Below are 22,757 nucleotides of genomic sequence, written 5' to 3' on the forward strand. Positions count from 1 at the left end.
ACAATTAAGCCCTTGTAGAATTTCAGACTGGGATCCTTGATACCTATGATAAATGATAATAATATGTAAGATTAAGATATGGTCAAATCTTACTTGTTTTTGGACAAGGAAAAAGAAAAACTGATGATGTTGGGATATGTATTTAAATCCCAGAGCTGATGTCAATCATAAGTCAAGTTACACCATGTGCCTACCTATCTACTTTAAGTGACGTAATGCAAATTATGAAATAATTACTTTGCAGTTTTATAACATACTTGTTTTATTTAATTTCATATGGGCCTACCACTAAGTGGTTTGGGTCATAAAGTGATACCCTTACCTGTCAAAGTTGTTTGGGTTATATAGTGTCATTCTGCAACAAACATTTCTACAGACTTTTCTTTAAATAAAAATTTCTTCACATATATGCATATTGAGCTGATTTTTAGTATGTGAATCTACTATGATGGGTTACCATGGTTATTGATCTAATTTTCATTTGGTTCTGCTCCATTTATTTGTGCCAACATTTCGTCTGTCTATCCATCCGTCAGTCCAGCAAATCAGTTTTCCACATTTTTTTCTGCAATGTTAAAGAAATTAATTTGATAGTTGGTGTATTGTTTTATCATGAAAAGTTACAGATCAAGTTCAAATTTTATTCCAGTCTAATGATTTTTTGCAGAGTTATGGTCCTTTGACTTGGAAAATTCACTCAAATAATCAGTTTTCAGCACTTTTTTTTCGTTATGCTTGAAGATATTGACTTGAAAATTGGGATATAGTTTTATCTCAACAAGATACAGATCAAGTTCCAATTATTTTCCAGTCTGATGATTTTGTGCAGAGTTATGGTCCTTGGACATAGAAAATTCACTTGAATAATCTGTTTTCAAAGTTTTTTATGCCCCATGCACCTGCGATAGGAGAGGGGCATTATGTTTTCTGGTCTGCGTCCGTTCATTCGTCTGTTCGTCCGTCTGTCCCACTTCAGTTTAAAGTTTTTGGTCAAGGTAGTTTTTGATGAAGTTGAAGTCCAATCAACTTGAAACTTAGTACACATGTGCCCTTTGATGTGATCTATTTTATTTTAATGCCAAATTAGAGTTTTGACCCCAATTTCATGGTTTGCTGAATATAGGAAATGATAGTGCAAATTTCAGGTTAAAGTTTTTGGTCAAGGTAGTTTTTGATGAAGTTGAAGTCCAATCAACTTGAAACTTAGTATACATGTTCCCTATGACATGATCTTTCTAATTTAAATGCCAAATTAGAGTTTTTAACCCATTTTCATGGTCCACTTAACATAGAACATTATAGTGCAAGTTGGGCATCCGTATACTATGGACACATTTTGTTCATCATGCTTGAAGATATTGACTTGATATTTGGTAAAAAGTTTACATGTTATAGATCTAGTTCTAATTTTGTTCCAATACAATGAATTTTTAACTGGTAGGCAATGGTAGGGGACTATGTATTGCCATGCAATACTTATCAGGCCTCTACAATAACTTTTTTATACGACCGCAAAAATTTTAATTTTTTGGTCGTATATTGCTATCACGTTGGCGTCGTCGTCGTCTGCGTCGTCGTCGTCGTCGTCGTCGTCCGAATACTTTTAGTTTTCGCACTCTAACTTTAGTAAAATTGAATAGAAATCAATGAAATTTTAACACAAGGTTTATGACCACAAAAGGAAGGTTGGGATTGATTTTGGGAGTTTTGGTTCCAACAGTTTAGGAATTAAGGGCCAAAAAAAGGGCCCAAATAAGCATTTTCTTGGTTTTCGCACTATAACTTTAGTTTAAGTGAATAGAAATCTATGAAATTTTGACACAAGGTTTATGACCACAAAAGGAAGGTTGGGATTGATTTGGGAGTTTTGGTTCCAACAGTTTAGGAATTAAGGGCCAAAAAAAGGGCCCAAATAAGCATTATTCTTGGTTTTCGCACAATAACTTTAGTATAAGTAAATAGAAATCAATGAAATTTTAACACAAGGTTTATGACCACAAAAGGAAGGTTGGGATTGATTTTTGGAGTTGAGGTCACAACAGTTTATGAATTAGGGGCCAAAAAGGGGCCCAAATAAGCATTATTTTTGGTTTTTGCACCATAACTTTAGTATAAGTAAATAGAAATCTATGAAATCTAAACACAAGGTTTATGACCATAAAAGGAAGGTTGGGTTTGATTTTTGGAGTTTTGGTCCTAACAGTTTAGGAATAAGGGGCCCAAAGGGTCCAAAATTGAACTTTGTTTGATTTCATCAAAAATTGAATAATTGGGGTTCTGTGATATGCCGAATCTAACTATGTATGTAGATTCTTAATTTTTGGTCCCGTTTTCAAATTGGTCTACATTAAGGTCCAAAGGGTCCAAAATTAAACTTATTTTGATTTTAACAAAAATTGAATCCTTGGGGTTCTTTGATATGTTGAATTTAAAAATGTACTTAGATTTTTAATTATTGGCCTAGTTTTCAAGTTGGTCCAAATGGGGGTCCAAAATTAAACTTTGTTTGATTTCATTAAAAATTGAATAAATGGGTTCTTTGATATGCCAAATCTAACTGTGTATGTAGATTCTTAATTTTTGGTCCAGTTTTCAAATTGGTCTACATTAAGGTCCAAAGGGTCCAAAATTAAACTAAGTTTGATTTTAACAAAAATTAAATTCTTGGGCTTATTTGATATGCTTTATCTGAATATGTACTTTGATTTTTGATTATGGGCCCAGTTTTCAAGTTGGTCCAAATCAGGATTCCATATCAAGTATTGTGCAATAGCAAGAAATTTTCAATTGCACAGTATTGCACAATAGCAAGAAATATCTAATTGCACAATATTGTGCAATAGCAATTAATTTTAAATTGGAGTTATCTTTCTTTGTATAGAATAGTAGTTGATAATATATGTTGGAAATTTGCCAGACATGACTATGATGTCATTTTCTATTTTTATTTGCCAATAACTTTATGTAAATAACTTCATTGGAAATTTGCCAATATAAAATGTTGCTGATGAAGCTTTTTTTCCTTATCTTATCTAAAATGTTTTTAGATAATGTATGTTGGACATTTGCCAGACATGACTATGATGTCATTTTCTATTTTTATTTGCCAATAACTTTATGTAAATAACTTCATTGGAAATTTGCCAATATAAAATGTTGCTGATGAAGTTTTTTTTATTGTTTTATACAATAAACAATGTATATTCACTTTTACTACCAACCAATCTTTACCATTCAGTGATAACAAGCACTTTATTTTACATTTTAATATTTTATGATGTATTTAAAAGAGTAGTTATTGTTGCAAACTCCATTAGAAATTTGAATTGATATCAGTTTTGGAAAAAGGGAAACGGGGATGTGAAAAAAAAGGGGGGGGGGGGGGTTAAATTTTTCTCATTTCAGATTTCATAAATAAAAAGAAAATTTCTTCAAACATTGTTTTGAGAGGATTAATATTCAACAGCATAGTGAATTGCTCAAAGGCAAAAAAAAACTTTTAAGTTCATTAGACCACATTCATTCTGTGTCAGAAACCTATGCTGTGTCAACTATTTAATTTTAGATTTAAAAAGTTTGAAGAAGAAATCTTTAATTGATTTGTAAAATCTTGACATTTGTTTTGTTAAAAAAAAACCATGTAATGTCAAAAACTTGATCACAATCCAAATTCAGAGCTGTATCACGCTTGAATGTTTTGTCCATACTTGCCCCAACTGTTCAGGGTTCGACCTCTGCGGTCGTATAAAGCTGCGCCCTGCGGAGCACCTGGTTCAACTTGTCCTGTAGGACAAGTACATACCAACATTTACTTGTCCGAATGATATTGTTACTTGTCCAAAAAAAATCTATTAAAAATAACCTTTTCACATTTTTAGTTGATTAAAGGAGCAAAACAAATTTAAACAATATAACAGAATTTGTTATTTTTCTTTTGAAATACTTTTCAAAAATGATGAGTCAAGTACAACTGCGAAACTAGTCATGTCTAGTCTTAGGTTCTAGTTTTCATCAATGCTAGTCTCACCAGACTCTAAACATGAGCCACCATCTGATAGGCCTGTACTCTCATTGGATTTGTATTCTGTTTTGTTTTTTTAAGTTGAAAAAAAGTTTATTCAAATGCATTCAATAAAAAGAAGATAAGCCATTATAAGGTCTGATTGCCAATGAGACAACTCTCTGCAAGAGACCAAATGACACAGAAATTAACAACTATAGGTCACCATATTGAAAGTATTGTTTTTTTCTACTTATGATCAAATATGATTGTGTGAATTTTATGGTAAATAAAAAAAATATTTTTGTGAAAAAATTTCAGTATGGCATTTATTATAAGGAACAGAATAATGTAGCAAAATGAGGTACTGATTTGTCTTGGTCCGGAATGTCTCCTGCTTTGTCAAACTGTCTATCAATCATGTCTACTAAATATGTCTCATATGGTGCCAAACTGTCTATTAAACTTGGAGCTGAATCTTTTGGGGTGACGAACTGTCCTGTAAAGTTACCTTATCTACAAAGCGCATCATTGATTCCGATCAGTAAGACTGGTTTCCCCGAGAATAGTATACATTTTACCTGTTAAAAAGTACCTGACAAAGAACCAGTTAAAAATTATCAATTGCCAGTAAACAAGTTGAAGGAAAAGGTTTTACATGTGAATAAACAGAATACAGAAACATGTCAAATTAATATTTGTTTTCTTGTTTTTTGTTTATAATAAATTACTTTGTTCATCAAAGTTGGATTAAATTTATTTTCTGCAGAATAATTGTACTTGTCCCGACGGACAAGCTTGATACAGCTTTTACTTGTCCGACCTTTTTTTCCTCTGGTACCGGACAATCGGACAAGCGTTATTGTCGAGGCCTGCTTATAGAATGCTTGTGTTTTCTGTAAACTTATAAGAAAGAATTATTTGTTTGAGTTTTGTGTTGTATCATTTCAGGAGTAATGAAGAAGAGAAAAAATAAGTATGTCAGATGAAGAATGTCCAAACGTTACGGACATCGACTTGGCACCAACCAAAGAGTCGACCAGTTCACAGACCAGTCCAGATGGTAAATTCAACTTATGTACAAAGTAACACTGATACTAAAAACAAATAATATACAAAGTAACGCGGATACTAAAAGTAATACAATGGGCCTACACATTAACATAAGGAGAAGATGCTCACAAAATTGCGGTACAATTGTGCAAGTGTTGAAAAAAAGAGTTTTTATAAATTTCGCAGGGATTACGTCGACTGTGCATGCACAAAAGTGTATAAGACACAGATCAATTATGGTCTTGAAATTTGGATATTTCCTCAATATTGGTGTTTTCTATTGAAAAAAGATTGTTTCAAAGACAAATCTAGATAGTACAAAATACTACATTCATAACTCATATCACAAATAATTCCGACTTTGTAAGGTTGTAGAAGAGTTGCGGCTCAAAGAAAGGAGAAGGTTCACGAAGGGTTAAAATTGGCCCTGAATTTTTTATGTTTTTTAAATTGGGCCAAAAAATTACAAATTTCACATAGAAATACTTGTGATAATACTACTAAGACAAAAATATTTTTTCTGGCACTTTCCTTTACTATTTATGGAGCAATGACCCCTTAAATGAGCAAAATTTGTATTAAAAGGTCAATTTTGGTACTTTTTGTCCATAATTTCAATCGTTTTTGGCATAATTAACCTTGGCCTCCATCTACGACCCAAAAAGTTTTTATATTGATGAAATCTATATCAAAATTGGAATCTTTTGGTTACAACACATTTTGGATCGTAAGTGGCTGCCAATGTGTTTCAATAGCTTTTAGGTCTGAAAAATGCACAAAATCATCATATTTTGACAAAATGTCCAAAATGGGCTTACTTTTGGCGAATATCTTGTACTCTTATGAAAAGAACTGATATATTTAGCATTTATAATTTGTAAATAGACCCATTTACGAACCAAATTGAGACCTTTTTGGTGTTTTATGATAAAGTTGATATTTTGGGCCATTTTGTGCCATTAGTGAACCTTGTCCTTTGTCTCTTCCTTTAGTGATATAGATACAAAATGTCTTTGACTGTTATGCATCCTCCTTTTAACTAGTAATAACAAAAAACAGTCTACAAAGGAAATATTAACAAAGTAAATACATTTGTTTTGCCTAAAATTGCAGATTCAGCAGGAATATAAAAATAAGGGGTTAAATGCATTGAATAAGGAAGAGCAAGTTGGTTGCAATGAAGTTGTCTATTGTGTATACCCTGTTACAATCTGGGGTCAAAATTCATCAAACATATTGCAGAATGTATGCACGCTCATATGCAGCTAAGTTATAATCGCACTATTATGCATTTTACAAGTTTTTGTGCATGATGTATGTAGCATTTTTTTCATTTTTTTGATGAGTTTATCATTTGCAGTATTATAAATAGTCACATTATCTTGATAGTGGAATGCTAATGATGTGATTTATAGCATTTGTTATTCCTAAGATACAAGAGATCAAATTTGATTAAAACCTTTGACTGTTTCCCATCCATCCCCCCCCCCCCCCCCCCCCCCCGGGTATAATATGCCCTAAAAAGGGGATTGATGATTACCTTTTTAACTACAATTCAAACAAACCTAATTTTTTTTCTTTTTTATTTGCCATTTTCAAGCTGAGTTAGCAAAAATAAACGTCTTCAATTATCAATCTTTTTAAAATATTTTAACAGCATTGAATATTTTCATTTTTATGCCCCATTTATGGGCATTATGTTTTCTGGTCTGTGCGTCCGTTCGTCCGTCCGTTCGTCCGTTCGTCCGTCCGTTCGTTCGTTTCTTTCCGTCTGTCCCGCTTCAGGTTAAAGTTTTTGGTCGAGGTAGTTTTTGATGTAGTTGAAGTCTAATCAACTTGAAACTTAGTACATATGTTCTGTATGATATGATCTTTCTAATTTTAATTCCAAATTAGAGATTTAACCCCATTTTCACGGTCCACTGAACATAGAAAATGATAGTGCGGATGGGGCATCCGTGTACTGGGGACACATTCTTGTTTTGCCATATTATATTTATACACAGTAACATGGAGCTGAACCTAGGAAAAAAAGACAAGTCCAATCTCTTACTAGTTTTTATCTAATCAAAAGTGCAAACCAAATTGCACCAACTCCTCTACTACAGTTGAAGTTACTCTTCTATCAAAGTTGAAAAGGGGGTGAGATGAAGGAATATGGTCAATTACTATCTCCACTTGGGGCTAATCTCAAATTAGAAATATGTCATATTGTTTGTGTTTGTGAGATCAGGTTGAGAGGCTTTTTTTACCATTCCTATTTTAACTAGAAATTTAATGCATCTTGCATTTAATGAAATGTAATTTCAATCCCCACTACCCCACAGCTGATTGACACACAGTTGTTTAATTTTGCAGAAGTACACCTTAAAAAGCGAGCCTAAGTGACAAAGAATGAGGTCATATGACCTACATTGCATGATTAAACGTCTTTTAAAAAAAATTGGTTTTGATATGAAAATATGCTGACATGCATGTACTTTTGTGTGATATGCCCATATGGGGTCTAACATACTTTATTTAATGAACATGTCATACATGTACATCATGTTCATTTCATTTCTCAGTTGACAGGTTATTCAAAATTATATTGATTTACTATCATGTACTATTACATCTCTTGAAAATTTATTTAAGCAAACTCAGTAATAAAATTTGTGTTTCATGTAATACAAAAATACCTGGAAATTTGAGTTCATATGTGTAATGTGTATATTTTCTATATTTTTGATTGCACTGCACAACAGACAAAACAATATGATGCCTTCATACAAATCTAGTTTTGTCCGTGAGAAAGGAAACCACTTGTGGTTAGTCAATGGAATTTGGTATGCAAATATATAAGCATTGGCACATCTCATTTCCATGGAGATTATTTTGTCCCCATCCCTTTAGTCAAGGTCTTTTTACTGTGAATGTTTTGCATAGTTTAGATGTTAAAGTTGTGATAAGTCAATGATATTTGGTAGGCAGATATATTAGCATTATCATGGACCAATGCCATTGTCAATTTTTAAGCATTCAGTAATTTTTTACTACCTTTAACCTTGAATTGGTCACTGCATGCATGCATTACTTTCTGTATTGAATTTTTAAATTTTTATGCCCCCCTAGCTGAGGGGGCATTAAGTTTTACCCTTGTCCATCTGTATGAACGTCTGTCGGTACATCTGTATGTCCCAAAGTTAGTTTTTGTTCTCTAACTTTAGTTTGACTCAACCAAATAGTATGAAACACAATGTTTATAACCACAAAATACAGATCTAGTTTGAATTTTGGGGATCTCTTTTATTGTTCTTCTTATAAGTTATTATACGAATGCAACCAGGGTTGGCATATAACCTTCCTTTCAAATGTCGGTCACTTTACCATTTTTTATTCACCATTTTGGTCAACATTCATGTTTCATTTTTAAGATCACCCATGCTGGTTTAAAAAAAAATGCATTTCAATTATTTCTGCAATTTTGCCATAATAAATGAAGATTTGTTTGAGAATACTGTTTTTGCTTGTTAAGCATTTTAGTTGCATTGATAAATCAGTGTCATTCTAATGGCATCAATCAATGTTATTTTTAGCAAAAACTCATCAAAGTAAACAAGTTTGTTCTTTGTTAAAAGCTAATACTTTTACTTTTTAATCTGTTATTGTGTAATAAGGAATTACGCATGTAATGGTTCATGTCAACAGAGAATTCGTTCAAATGCATTCATTTTCACTTTACCACTTTGAATGTTTTGCATAGTTAGGATACACTCTCAGTTATTCTTTCTAAATTAAGACTACCAACAGTAAATGATCATGATAATTTGTTTAAGTGACAAAGTACCTATAGGAAGATAAGAAAGTCCTGGCTATCATGGAACTTACTACAACAGATTTTGATTATGCTGGTGTCATATTGTTCCCATACATTAGGAAGGATTTTCTTTAGGGTTTAGTTGAAGAACTTGTTATCTATTACTTTGGGATTGTTTTTTTTACTTTCTTGGCTTTTCAACTTCCTGTCAGCACTGAGGTTGTGAGTTCAAATCCCTCATGTGTAACTTGACTTCTATCTGAATTATCTAGGATTGTCAGTTTTTCTACTGAATCTTAGGTCTGTTGTTCTCTCTAGGTAGTCCTGCTTCCTCCACCATTAAAAACTGACCGCCACAAAATAGCACAATAATGCTTTAAGTGGTGTTGAACACAATCAAGCAATCAATCAATCAATTAAACCCAGCTACAGTGTAGGAAATATTTCTTCACATGTTTTCACAGAAACTACAGTTCAGAGCACTCTGAAAATGTAAGCATGCTGTACGCTGTGTTTGGATTTTACATCCATTGCTTTTCAACTTTTGGGGTCTCGGTGTACTACTGTAATCACTAGCCAGTCAACACTGAGGTTGTGAGTTTGAACCCCGCTCTCGACTCCAATCTTAGTTGACTAGAATTGTCAGTTTTCCTATCGAAGGTCATGGTTTTCTTTGGGCACTCCGGCTTCCTCCACCAATTAAAACTGGCCGCCATGAAATAGCCTAAATGCGGTGTTAAAGAGTGGCGTTAAACACTAAAATTAAAAATTCAATTCAACTTATGGTTTTCTGAATACTTTTAGCGTGGCTTTAATAGTCATTATTAAGCAATAACTCACAAAATTTAGACAAATTTAAATGACTACATAAGTTTACCCCTAAAGAGCCTTTCCAAAGTATAAAAGCTATATGATATAAGATACTTAAATTGCTTTTCATCATTAAAGTTCATTTGATACAAAGAAATCTGAGCTGACCTTTTAAGTTTTTATACCTTTCTCACTTTTTTTGGTTTGAGGGGGTGAAATCTTATACAGTCATGTAAGTTTATGTGAAATCTTTTCCAGTCATGTAAGCTTAGGTAAAATCTTTTCATTCCATTTAACAAGGAGAATTGAATGTCCTGCCTTGTCATACAGTACTAAGTATTTAAACTGGGAAAGATGTACAAAATCTTCTCATTAGGATCTTTTGAGAAAAAGGTGAAAAAAGGAATATCATGTTAAAGTTAAATTTGGAAGCAGGGCAAGACAATGATTTTTTAAGTTCCTAGACTGTTACTGTTAACACATATTTTATCCTGATGTTAAAAATACCATTCATTAGATTACTTTACTCATATTCACAGAATATAAATAAAACTGGAGCTGAAAGCTGTTCTTTATGTGTCAATTCTTGTATAATTGACGTAGCCTAAATCACCTGATCTAATATCACTGAAAATCTACGTTCTTGTCAATCAAATTGGAAATTGGATCCTTAGACATGTGACCTTCAAGTATAAACTGTGAAGCATAAGTCACTGTAGTCTTGTGTATTCCTGTCAAGTTCTACTATAAACATTGACAGCGCTCATGAATATTTATAAAGGAAGAAAACATGTAAGAAAAACCCCAATTTTGAAAACCACAAGAGATAGACATTGATATTTTAAGGAATCATCAATAAAAATTGTATGGTCACATGAATTTCAATGATATAGGGAAAAAGCAATTTTTGCTGAAAACTTATGTTAATTAATTCAGATTTTTATTAAATCCAGTACATTATTATAAGATATTTCATTATGTAAAAACAAGTATTTACCATTTCAAAGTCATAAAATTTTAGGTGAAAAATTATGATTCTAAAAGTCTGATAATCACATTATCAAGCACTTCATAGTACAGAGCCTCAAACAAAGAAAGCTAAGTTCAGAAAAAACAAGACTAACTGTCCATGAATTTCATTTCTGACAAAATATCACATTTTAAAGATTTCAGTTAAGCATGAAATAACTTCAAGCCAACAAAAATTACTTAAACTTACAGATTTTATTTTCATTTTGACAGGTTTCCTACAGTGTGATGCTTGTTTCATTGCATTGTTTTGACATTTCTTTGATGATATGGTGTTGAGTATTTTTCTGTCATTCTTTTTTTTGAAGAGGTCTCTGAAAGGGCTGGGATCGATTAATTTCTTCTGGAAGTATATATATTCAGAATTAAATAGTATAATATTAATTCTAGAATTAAGATTTGTCTGTACTTTGCAGAACAATTATAACCAATGTCATGTTTTGGACTTATCATAGAACAGCTGTTTTACTTTTATACAGATGTGGCTGTCTCTAGTGTTTGCATTTATACATGTATTATGTAATAAGATGAAAAGCACGAAAATCTCAGGTAAAATTCCAGGTGTTTCTGCAGAGATACCTTTGTTCAACAACTTATCACTCAACTGTAGATGTAAACAAAATATTAAATTTTAGTTCATTCATGCGAATTTTTACACCCACTGCGGGATAATAGCTTTATACGAAGGTCCCATCATCATATAATATATCAAAGAGCAGCCGGTACAAAACGCGCCACTTTTTATGATTTGTACTTTTGCCAGGGTTTTATCATTCAAATACATCCCAATATGAGCAGATAGGTCACCTTTGGGTGTATGAATTTAATGTGTTTTTTTAAATATAATCTTTCTGTTAGAAAAATTTATAAAGGATTTGTTTAATCTGTCGTAAAAATGACTTTAAAATGATTTTGCCCTTGTTAGACCGTAGCTCAGGTCGTGAAAATTGCTTCTAGCAAAAAAATGTTGATGTAGAAATTTATCATATTGGACACACTTAATGATGTATGAAGATAATAACTAAAATGGCCTTTTAGACCGATATTCTTTGTTAATATGGCTCATTGGCATTCATACCACATCTTCTTATTTTTCTATATAACCAACAAGGTATTCCTTAAGACAGATAGTAAAAAGTATTTTTTGCTCAGGTTTTTTGGTGATATAAAAAGCATTAATTATTAAAGTTTGACATGCTATTTATCCTCAGTCACAATGTGGAGCACGCTATATATTCAATGGTCTGATATATAAGACCATCTAGTCCTGTCAGAACAAGCTTTTGATCCTAATGTACCATCCCTGTCATTTGTCTGTATATTTTGGAAATCTAAATATACAAACTGTGATGGAATAAGCCCTTAAATTTGTCATCCAATTACATACAGACATTTACAAACCCTTTTAAAGCATTATTATGTGAATGTTATGTTTTTTGTGATATTTCAAAAAAGAGTCCAAATGAGACCCAAAAGAAAGTGTTTTTACTCAGTTTGATGCAGAATGATTCTTATTATACATCAAATGTTGCAGTGTTATTTTTGTTTACTCTTTATAAAAATCTCTGTTTGTGGCATGTGTGGAAATTTGATGTAGTCTGTATTATTCCTAAGATGTACGGGTCTAAAAAGCAAGCAATCTGTGTCCAGGCTTTCCTTACAAGGATCTGACCGCATTCAATTATTAATACTTTTTTTGTTTTTAAGAACCTTTCAGAATCCTCTTGGTTTCTGTAAGACATATATTAAAACAGGTTTTTAAAAATTAAGTTGACAATCATACTAAAAATATTTTAGCCCTTTATAGCTTGCTGTTCTGACAGTGTGAGCCAAGGCTCCATGTTGAAGACCGTACTTTGACAATAATGGTTTACTTTTTCAAACTGAGACTTGGATGAGAGAGTTGTGTTATTGGCACTCATACCACATCTTCTTACATCTAATACATGGTATAAGGACACGATGGAATTATTTAAGTTTTGCTTCTAATTTTAAGACCGCAAACTTTTTTGGTAAAAATAGAATGATTTTGTATGTACATAGTTCTTCATATGTCTTAGTGATTTCTCTCTCAATCTAATGGTTTAATTATTTCTGACACTAATAGACTAATTATGTCATCAAAATTTAAAGAAAAATCTCTTGTTTGAAAAATTGTCTATTTAAATAAATAATTTTCGTCTATGATTTAAATAATCCTCTTTACCTTGAATCAAAACTTTTTATTCAATTCTTTTGTGAACTACAAAAGATTTTGTATGAAGAACCTCCCGATCGAATTCAATGTGTGGTTTCATATGAAAATACTTCTTTTAGCTAACATGAGTCTAAATTACAAGGCATCTGACAGTAAATATATTATTAAATGACGCAGACACCTGAAAATAGGTTAAAGGTTGAAAGAAAAATAAGGAGTGTGTATTCCTGACGATTGAACCTCAACTGAAACGATGAATAACAAAAATTAACCTGTTAGTTCCTAGGATTCCAAGGGTCAATTATTCAAAATTATAAACTAATTATCCCAGTTGGGTTGTCCACGTCATGGTATTGTTTCCAAAATATGCTTTTTGTATTTTTCCCATTTATAGTACTTGTGTCAATAAATTATCATGATTAAACTTTTTAAAGGTCACGAATTAAAAGAAGCATGGAGGAAGCCTATAATTATGTAGAAATACATTATTTTTGCGTTTAAAAACCATTATAGTACGACAGGACAGAAAATTTATTTAGCTGTGATCTTAGTCCAGAGAGTCACGCTGGGTGACAACAAAAACCTGAAATTCCTGTCAAGTTTGCTGAATACAGCTAGAGTAATTGAGAAGGGGTATCCTGGAGCATTCAATTGTTGTATGTCTAGAAAGAAGAATTCTTGGTCTACTTTCTTAACACATAATACTGGTGCATGACTCACCATTTAAAGTGTCTGGAATCCTATTTTTTTTTTAAAAGAGGAACGAATGAATACAAGTTTGAATAAGTCTGAAGATTAAAATGAAAACATTAAGCAAAGGGTACACTGTTGACTTGGTTTGTAACATTCAGAAATTTCTTTATTTTGCAAAAAAGTGCAGCTTTTTATTCATTTGAGTTTTGAATGACTTTTAAACAAATATAAGACCATTAAAATGAAATGAATTGTTGGAAACAGTACTAAACTGAAATGAATTGTTGGAAACAGTACTAAACTGAAATGAATTGTTGGAAACAGTACTTGAATATATAAAACTGAGATCTGGTATATAATGATAATAATAATACTGGTCTAGAAAACCTATTGTACATACAGAATTTTTCTTAATAAATAATTTCATGGAAATGATGTTGCCAATTGTCCAGTATGAACAGTCAGGGGTGGTACTTAAACAAGTGATTTCAAAATCACTTCTTTGAGTGATTTTGGCTGTGAAATATTTAAAATTTTTGCACAGACTTTTCAAAATCACTGAAACAAGTAATTTGAGAAGTAAAAATTTAATCACTTCAATAAGTGTTTATAACATTTTTTGGATATTTTTCCCACAAGCTTGATTTTTTTATTAGTATAAAGACCAGAATTCCATTGAAAAAACAACTATGTACATGCAGAAATTGTCATTTGCTTGATAAGCCTGCCAGTTTTTACGGTTTTTTTGATTATGCAAAAACTGGAATAATTTGTAGATCAGGGCATAACTTTAAAATAAATCATTCTAATTCTAAAGAAAACCAATCAGGTCACCTAATACTGTTGACCTTTGTCTGATAGTAAGAGCAGTTAATGAATATTTGATTAGAGAACAATTCCCAAGGGTACTTTTAAAAGCCTTAGCGCACTAACTTACTGTCCAAGCGCACTGGTGAAATTGATATCTAAAGATAAAGGGATAATTGATTTATGTAGGAAAATTATAGAAAAGTTTGTGAAAATATGGAAAATCAATGAAATTAGCATTTGAAGATCAAAGAAAACACCAAAATCACTTTAATAGGTGATAACTGAACATAAAAAATCACTGAAATAGGTGATAATGAAATCACTTGTTTAAGTAGCACCCCTGACTGATGAAGTTATTGTATTTTGCAAAGTACTGACAGTTATTGATTATGTATGAGTTCCCTCTGGGTGACCACGTTTTGACATTGTTCTTATCATTGGACTAATAAACGAATTCATGATAAGTAAATTTATTCAGCTGTTAAAATGGGGGAACATTACAATACAGTTTGGATTGTTCAATAAATTGATTTGAGCAGCGATTTCTTGTACTCTATACCCCAAGCAGCTTAATCTAGTCATCATAGAAGTTTTTCTCATACAAAATTAGAGGTGAAGGTCATTACATGCTGTTCCTACAGTAGTGTACCTCAGTCAGTCTGATAGTGCTATGTAATTAAGCCTGTCTGATGGTAATGTGGACTACAATCAGACAGAAAGTAATGTGTGCTTCAGTCAGTTAGATAGAGCTGTGTGCTTTAGTCAGTCTGATAGTACAGTGTACTTCAGTCAGTCTAATACAACTGTGTGCTTCAGTAACTCTGATAGTGCTTCCTGCTTCCATCAGTCTGATAGTACTGTGTGTTTCAGTCAGTCTGATATAACTGTGTGCTTCAGTCAGTCTATAGTAGATGGTTCTTCAGTCAGTTCAATATTATTGTGTGGTTCAGTCAGTCTGATAGAGATGTATTCTTCCATCAGTCTGATAGTACTATGTGCTTCAGTCAGTCTGATAGTACAGTGTGTGCTTCCATCAGTCTGATAGTACTGTGTGCTTCAGTCGGTCTGATAGTACTGTGTGCTTCCATCAGTCTGATAGTACTGTGTGCTTTAGTCAGTCTGATAGTAGTATGTGGTTTAGTTTCCATCAGTCTGATAGAACTGTGTGCTTCCATCAGTCTGATAGTACTGAGTGCTTCAGTCAGTCTGATAGTACTGTGTGCTTCAGTCAGTCTGATAGTACTGTTTGTTTCAGTCAGTCTGATAGTACTGTGTGCTTCAGTTAGTCTGATAGTACTGTGTGCTTCAATCAGTCTGATAGTACTGTGTGCTTCCATTAGTCTGATAGTACTGTGTGCTTCAGTCAGTCTGAGAGTGCTGTGTTCTTCAGTCAGTCTGTAGGTAATGTGGGCTTCCATCAGTCTGATAATACATATTTGGAGTTCCACAAGTCAGTCAGATAGTACACACTTTGGCTAGTGCTTCAGTCTGATGGTACAGCTTTTTAACTTCTGTCAGTCAGGGAGCTAGAATGTTATTTTAGTGCTGTTGGGCTGTCTGAGAGTTCACTTTCTTAACTTAAGTGTTGTCAGTCATATAAAACTCTTTTGGGTGCTTTCAGTCAGTCTGATAGAACAGCCTTTAGGTGCCTTTAGTCAGTCTGATAGAACTCCTTCATGTGTCTTCAGTCAGTTTAATAGAACATTCGTTTGAGTTCCTTCAGTCAGTCTAATATATCTTTCTTTTAGTGACTTCAGTCAATCTGGTAGAACTCTTTTGGGTGCCTTCAGTCAGTCTGATAGAACTCTTTTGGGTTCTTTCAGTCAGTCTGATAGAACTCTTCTGGGTGCCTTCAGTAAGTGTGATAGACACTTTTTGAGGTGCCTTCAGTCAGTCTGATAGAACTCTTTTGGTTGCCTTCAGTCATTCTGATAGAACACTTTTGGTTGCCTTCAGTCAGTCTGATAATATACTTTTAGGTTCCTTCAGTCAGTCTGATAGAACACTTTTTGGTTCCTTTAGTAGGTCTGATAGAACTCTTATGGTTGCATTCAGTCAGTGTGATAGAACTCTTTTAGGTTCCTTCAGTCAGTCTGATAGAACTCCTTTTGGTGCCTTCAGTCAATCTAATAGAACATTTGTTTGAGATCCTTCAGTCAGTCTAATAGATCTTTTTTTTGGTGACTTCAGTCAGTCTGGTAGAACTATTTTGGGTGCCTTCGGTCAGTCTGCTAGAACTCTTTTGGGTGCCTCCATTCAGTGTGATAGACACTTTTTGAGGTGCCTTCAGTCAGTCTGATAAAACACTTTTAGGTTCCTTCAGTCAGTCTGATAGAACACTTTTTGGTTCCTTTAGTCAGACTGATAGAACTCTTTTGGTAGCCTTCAGTCAGTGTGATAGAACTCCTTAAGGTTCCTCCAGTCAGTCTGATAGAACACAATTTTTTTGTGTGCCTTTTATCAGTTTGATATAACACTCTTTTGGTTGCCTTCAGTCAGTCTGATAGAACACTTTTGGTTGCTTTCAGTCAGTCTGATAAAACACTTTTAGGTTCCTTCAGTCAGTCTGATAGAACCATTTTTTGGTTCCTTAAGTCAGACTGATAGAACTCTTTTGGTTGCCTTCATTCATTGTGATAGAACTCTTTTAGGTTCCTTCAGTCAGTCTGATAGAACATTCTTTGAGGTGCCTTCAGTCAGTCTGATAGAACACATTTTTTTTGTGTGTCTTCAATCAGTCTAATAGAACACAATTTTTTATGTGCCTTCAATCAATTTGATATAACACTCTTTTGTGTGCCTTCAATCAGTCTGATAGAACACTTTTTGAAGTGCCTTCAGTCAGTGTGATAGACATTTTTTTAGGTGCCTTCAGACAGTCTGATAGATCTCTTTTTTGTACCCTTTTCTGTCAGTTATAGTGCTCTTTTGGGTGCATTCAGTCAGTCTGCTAATACACTCTTTGGGGGCCTTTAGTTGGTTAATAGAACAGTCTTTTTGGTGCTTTCAGTCAGTCTGATGGAACACTTTTTGGGGTGCTGTCTGTTGGTCTGAACAAACACTGTTTTGGGTCACCTTCAGTCAGTCTGATATAATGTCCTTTGAAGTGCTGTTAGTCAGATAAAACTCTTTTTAATATGGGTGCCTTCAGTCAGTCTGATAGTATACTTTTTTTGGTAGTCAGTCGGATACAACACTATTTTAGGTGCCTTTGACATATGATTCTTAATTAAAAAATTACTTTTGTCTTCATCAATAATTTATCATTATAATTTGTTTTATTTAGTCTAAATGACTAATCCTGACTTAGTTATCAAAATATACCTCCCCATTAATACCCTCTATCTAATCTTTGAACCTGGGATGACCAAAAAAACTATTCTTGAGGAATATATGTCTTCTGTCATTTGTAAACAAAGCTGAAGGGTTGTCAGAATTCATTCAGTTTATTCCCACAAATCAATTTTAAGATATGAAGACAAGATTGTTTAGTTCCTTAGTATTAAGTTGAGTAATTTTCAATAGAGTCATGTTAAGAAAAATATATCTAATTTTGTTAGGGATCACCCCCTTGTAACACTATAGATGTTCTTACTGTTGACATGTATTAAACACATGAATACCTTGTACACTTGGGTGGTCTTTGTGAGCTATGGAAAAATCAAGTGAGGCCTGCTTGGTTTAACGTCATCAGATCATACCATTTTACATTATGGGGCAAAAAGGTCATAATTTAGATATCGTTATCTTGTTTATTTTATTAATTTGATATTTTTTTCTTGAAAACAATGTATATTATCAAGTATATAACAACTCTATTGCATTTTTGTCCATTTTGAGGGGAAGAATAGGAAAAGATTGTCTACTTGAGTTTGACCTGTTTCACCTCAGTCATTGAATCCTTCCATCCCACCATAGTAGTTTTCCCAAGTTGAAACTGTCAAGAGATGATCATCTTAAAAATTAAAAGATGGTGAAAAAGTGGTAAATTCTGTGATTTGTGTTGTTTTATTTGTATTTTATCCATTGAATTATGTAACCTGGATTTGTAAGTTTTTTGAAAAATTTCAATGCAGCTCAAGAAAACTTAAGGAATTCATCACTTGTTGCTTTCGGAAACTTTTAAATTTGCTCCGATTGAATGTTTAAACCATGAAGTTTTAAAAATAATGGATTAAAACAGGAATTTTTGCAGATCTTTAATGCATCTGATAATTATGTTGGAATAATTTTTGATACTGTAAAAAAAGTGAATTGGAATAAGGAATATTAGATAAATCCTAAGGCATTCATTGTATTATGGAATATTTAATTCAAGAAGTTTAAAATTTGGATTTATAAAATTTGGAATTTCAGTTCATATTATGTTGTGTGATGAATGCAATGGAGGGATAAATGTATATCGCCAACGATGAAAATAAATTTGAGGTAGATCAGATATACACAGGTAGGTTTAAAATTATCATCCCTCACACAGATAAAACATACATATTCAAATTATGCTTAAAATTATACCTGCCTATCTTTTTGCATTATTTTTGGTATATCAAATCTCTGAAGTTTTAGATTTTTTTATTCAAAACTGTGGAAAAAAGAAGACTCAGATGTTTTATTTTTACATTTGATTTATCTTTTTTATATTTTAGTCAATTAGTATCTTTTTTTCAAAGATGAAAATAAGTTTCAATATTTTTTTAATCAAACATTTATTAACATCTTTGAAATTGATAGACACGTTTTTAATATTAGCTTAGACTTTTGAGGGCATTTCAAAAGAAAAGAAAATTCTAAGATTTCAAAAATTGAAAAAAGCTGTTTGATTTTCCAAATTCCTAATATTTGTTTATTCTTACAATTGTATTTTATCAGAATTTCTATGTAGGCTACAATTATTTTTTAAAGTAAAGGAAAAGAAATCCCAAATCTACCAATGTTGCTTGACACTTAATATTACAGAAGACTCCAAGACATTTTTTTAAAATTTAATCAAGAACAGTTATATTGTGTAAATAATGATTTGTGATTTTATATTCTACTAAAAAAAAATAATCTTTCAGTGGTAGGTTTATAAGATGAGATAATGAAAAGGGTTAGAAGTTAGATTTACATCAGAAACTTCCAAGATCACAGCAGTGAAGTCGGACCAAACAACCCAAAATGTGTCTTTGTTTTTGGTCAATATTTTAGGGACCAAAAGTGTTTTACCAAGGAGGTTATATTAGCCTCCTTGGTTTTACTAAGGCTAAATCTTTCTGAAGCAGTAAGATGCTCAAAGTGTCCAACAATCTTCTTCCAAGAGATTGATATAAACTGTAAATTTAGCAAACTCATTTATAAACATTCGGTTTCCAGACACAACTTGGAAGTTACAGATTTTTGAAGTTAACCAACACCCAATCATTTTCCAATTGGTATTCAATAAAATCTTTTTGATTTTATGAATTGTTTACCTATCAAGTAACACTAAATCTATAATCTCTTAATCTAATTAGCGTAAAATGAACCTATTAGGAGGTCATTAGGAGATGTCCATTGTCTTTGATGAGGCTCATAAATCTTGGGAACACACACACAGAAACTGGGTATTTAAAGATCACTACAAAGATAGCTTTTCTTCAATGCTATTGCTTTTTCTTGATGTAAGTTTTAAACAAAAGCCTTTTTGAAAATTTAATTATATGAAATCACACTATATTGAGGTATTAATATATATTTTTCAGGGTTATTTTTAACCCAATATGAAATCGTCATTTGCAGTTATTGTATGTTTCACAGGAAATCATTTTCAAAAACACTTTTTTTTGGGCTAAAAAAATATACAGTTTCAAATTCAAAGCCGATTTGGATATTTGAGTAAATAATTGGTGACAATTAGTTTTTTTTTTTTTAAATAATATCCACAATAATGAATCAGAGTCTAAAATAATTAAAGAATAGACCAAAATGACTCTCTAACCTGCAAGGCACAACCAATCTATTGAATGTAGATGAAAGTTATCAACTTAACATCAGATATTCTCCTTAATTTAACAGGATCAATATTAATTATTGCATTTTTAGGAAAATCTCCATACAGATTTCAGAATGTGAGTTCTTATTATTTTTTTTGATACTCACCCAGTCGTATTATTTGCATTTATGAAAACCTGGCAATAATCTGTGAAGTTCCAGTAATGGATTGCATATGAGGCCCAAGTAGTTGGGATAAGGGTCTCATGTTTGCCCCCATAATATTAGCTCCATAATTTAAAATTAAAAAGTGCCTCAAGTTGATGCATAAAGATGCAAGAAAATTAAATAGAAAAATTTGTGCAGTTTTCATTTAAAAGGGCAGACATTTACACCCCAAAGAGGCAAAAAAGTTGATATTTTGGTAAAAGTTTAAAAATCTCCTGTATTTCAACTACATTTAGACCCCAAAAAACATAGAGTATAGTCTGATCAGAGTCTGATGAAATAAACTACAATTTAAACAAAAATATATTTTGACATCATAGAAAGCTGTCAAGTTGGCTTTCTGTTTGCTAATGCTTAAATAGTCAATAGAAAGAAACAATTATATTTACTTTTACTGTTGGCCAAGATTTGAGTGAACCAATAAAACATCCTAATAGGGGAACTGTTAATAGTTTTAACTTTCAAAAATGCCTTACTGACTCTAATCTGCAAGACACAACCAATCTATTGAATGTAGATGAAAGTTATCAACTTAACATCAGATATTCTCCTTAATTTAACAGGATCAATGGTACCTACCAGAATTGTCTAACACAGAGGAAAATTTTAAGTAGTTTTAACATTGAAAGATTGAAATGGAATGCTGATTATACAATAAAAAAATTGTTTTTATTTGTAAAATTTCTGGTTATAATTTCTTTGATTATAAGTTTGTCTTGCCATAATCATCGGTTTTCATAGTCCTCTACTGAGCCATTCCCTCACAAAACTGGTGATATGTGTAGTAAACACAGCATGGATGATAATACTATTCACAGTACGTTAACTGCTAGTTATTTTAACAAAAGACCAAAGACCACACACAGTACTTTTACAAGAAAGAAAATCAGTGGAAAAATTGAATTTCTGGACTTTTAAAAAGTGTTTAACCCTGCATGGATTCATTCTTAAATTAAGTTAAGCTTTGAGGAAATGATTCTGACCTTAATAGTAGGATTCATATTGAGTGACCCATATAGAGATGATATAACTGGTATATTGCCTGAACAAATTATTTTTTTTTGCTAAAAGAGGATTTAACTTTTTTTTCATTTTTGCCTTTTTTGAATTATATTCAGAGATAGAGATACTTTGAACAGCAAAAATTATCAGCAAGACTGTTGGAACTATTTAAAGATCTACAGATAAGTCTATTGGCAGAAATATTTGAATGTTTCCTCGTTACAAGTTTTTGCCAGTTAAAATGCTGATGTTGACCAATTGTTTGCATTTTTGCCTAATAATAGATATAATAAAGTATAAAAAGCAAAAATGGTCAGCAAGACAAGATCTGCTATGAAGTCTAATTTTTTTCTGAAATTGTGAGTTGACTGTTTTAAGGAGTTTTTGCCCTAACTTGACAATTGTTCTCCTCTTTTTGTGATTTGGGCAAATACTAAAAAAGACAGAGAGAAAATGTACACAGAAATGTTTTGAATATTCATTTATTTCTAACTGCATATCTTTGTTTATACTGAAGCAAACACAGATTTCACAATCAGTGAATACAAACAATTGTTTGCCCATTGATAGGCTTGTGTTATTTTAGTAATCATACCTTCCTAATACAAAGCCAAAAGACTTCATAACTCATGCAGTTAAAAAATACATTTTATTTATTACTTGAATTTACAATCAAATTTAGGCGGTAGTAATACAGCTTGGATATATCTAGTCGCATATGTGATGTGAAGAGAAAGTTGTTACGTTTTACACCACCATGTAAATGGTACAATGTCAGTATGACATATTGTGATATACTACTTCTTTAGAATTTCAAAATAAACCTAAGGTTAAATAATAGAAAGTAATTTAGCTATGCATTTTGCATTGGGATGTAAAACTATCATTTTCAGGACAAGAAAATGAAAAATATTAGGAAATTAAAAGCACTCTTTTAATGTTTTTCCCTAGAAATTGTAAAAAGTAAACTTCCTTAAAATAGTTACTTTACAATAATGTTTTTTACAAATTCCATAAATAAAAATAATTCCAAGTTGAAATAATAAATTGTTTGTATATAACAGCTAAAGCTATATTTTACTTATCATTATTGTTTCAGAAAATTATACCACTGGACGTTAAGCAACCAACAATCAATCAATCAATCAGAAAATTATTCCACTGGATGTTTAGGTCTTAAACAGCTA

General features: G+C 32.1%; 1 protein-coding gene across 1 annotated transcript in view; it reads left to right on the plus strand.

Moving 5' to 3' along the window:
• LOC139512586 (zinc finger protein GLI4-like) overlaps positions 1-22,757 on the plus strand; it is a 95,468-nt gene that overhangs the window by 19,628 nt on the left and 53,083 nt on the right. The window contains exon 3 of the mRNA XM_071300309.1: positions 4,952-5,063. Within this exon, the coding sequence (XP_071156410.1) occupies positions 4,979-5,063 (85 nt within the window). The 5' untranslated portion in view covers positions 4,952-4,978. The remainder of the gene's footprint in view (positions 1-4,951; positions 5,064-22,757) is intronic.

This window comes from Mytilus edulis, chromosome 2 (genome assembly GCF_963676685.1).
Source record: "Mytilus edulis chromosome 2, xbMytEdul2.2, whole genome shotgun sequence".
In the NCBI taxonomy this organism is placed as follows: Eukaryota; Metazoa; Mollusca; class Bivalvia; order Mytilida; family Mytilidae; genus Mytilus; species Mytilus edulis.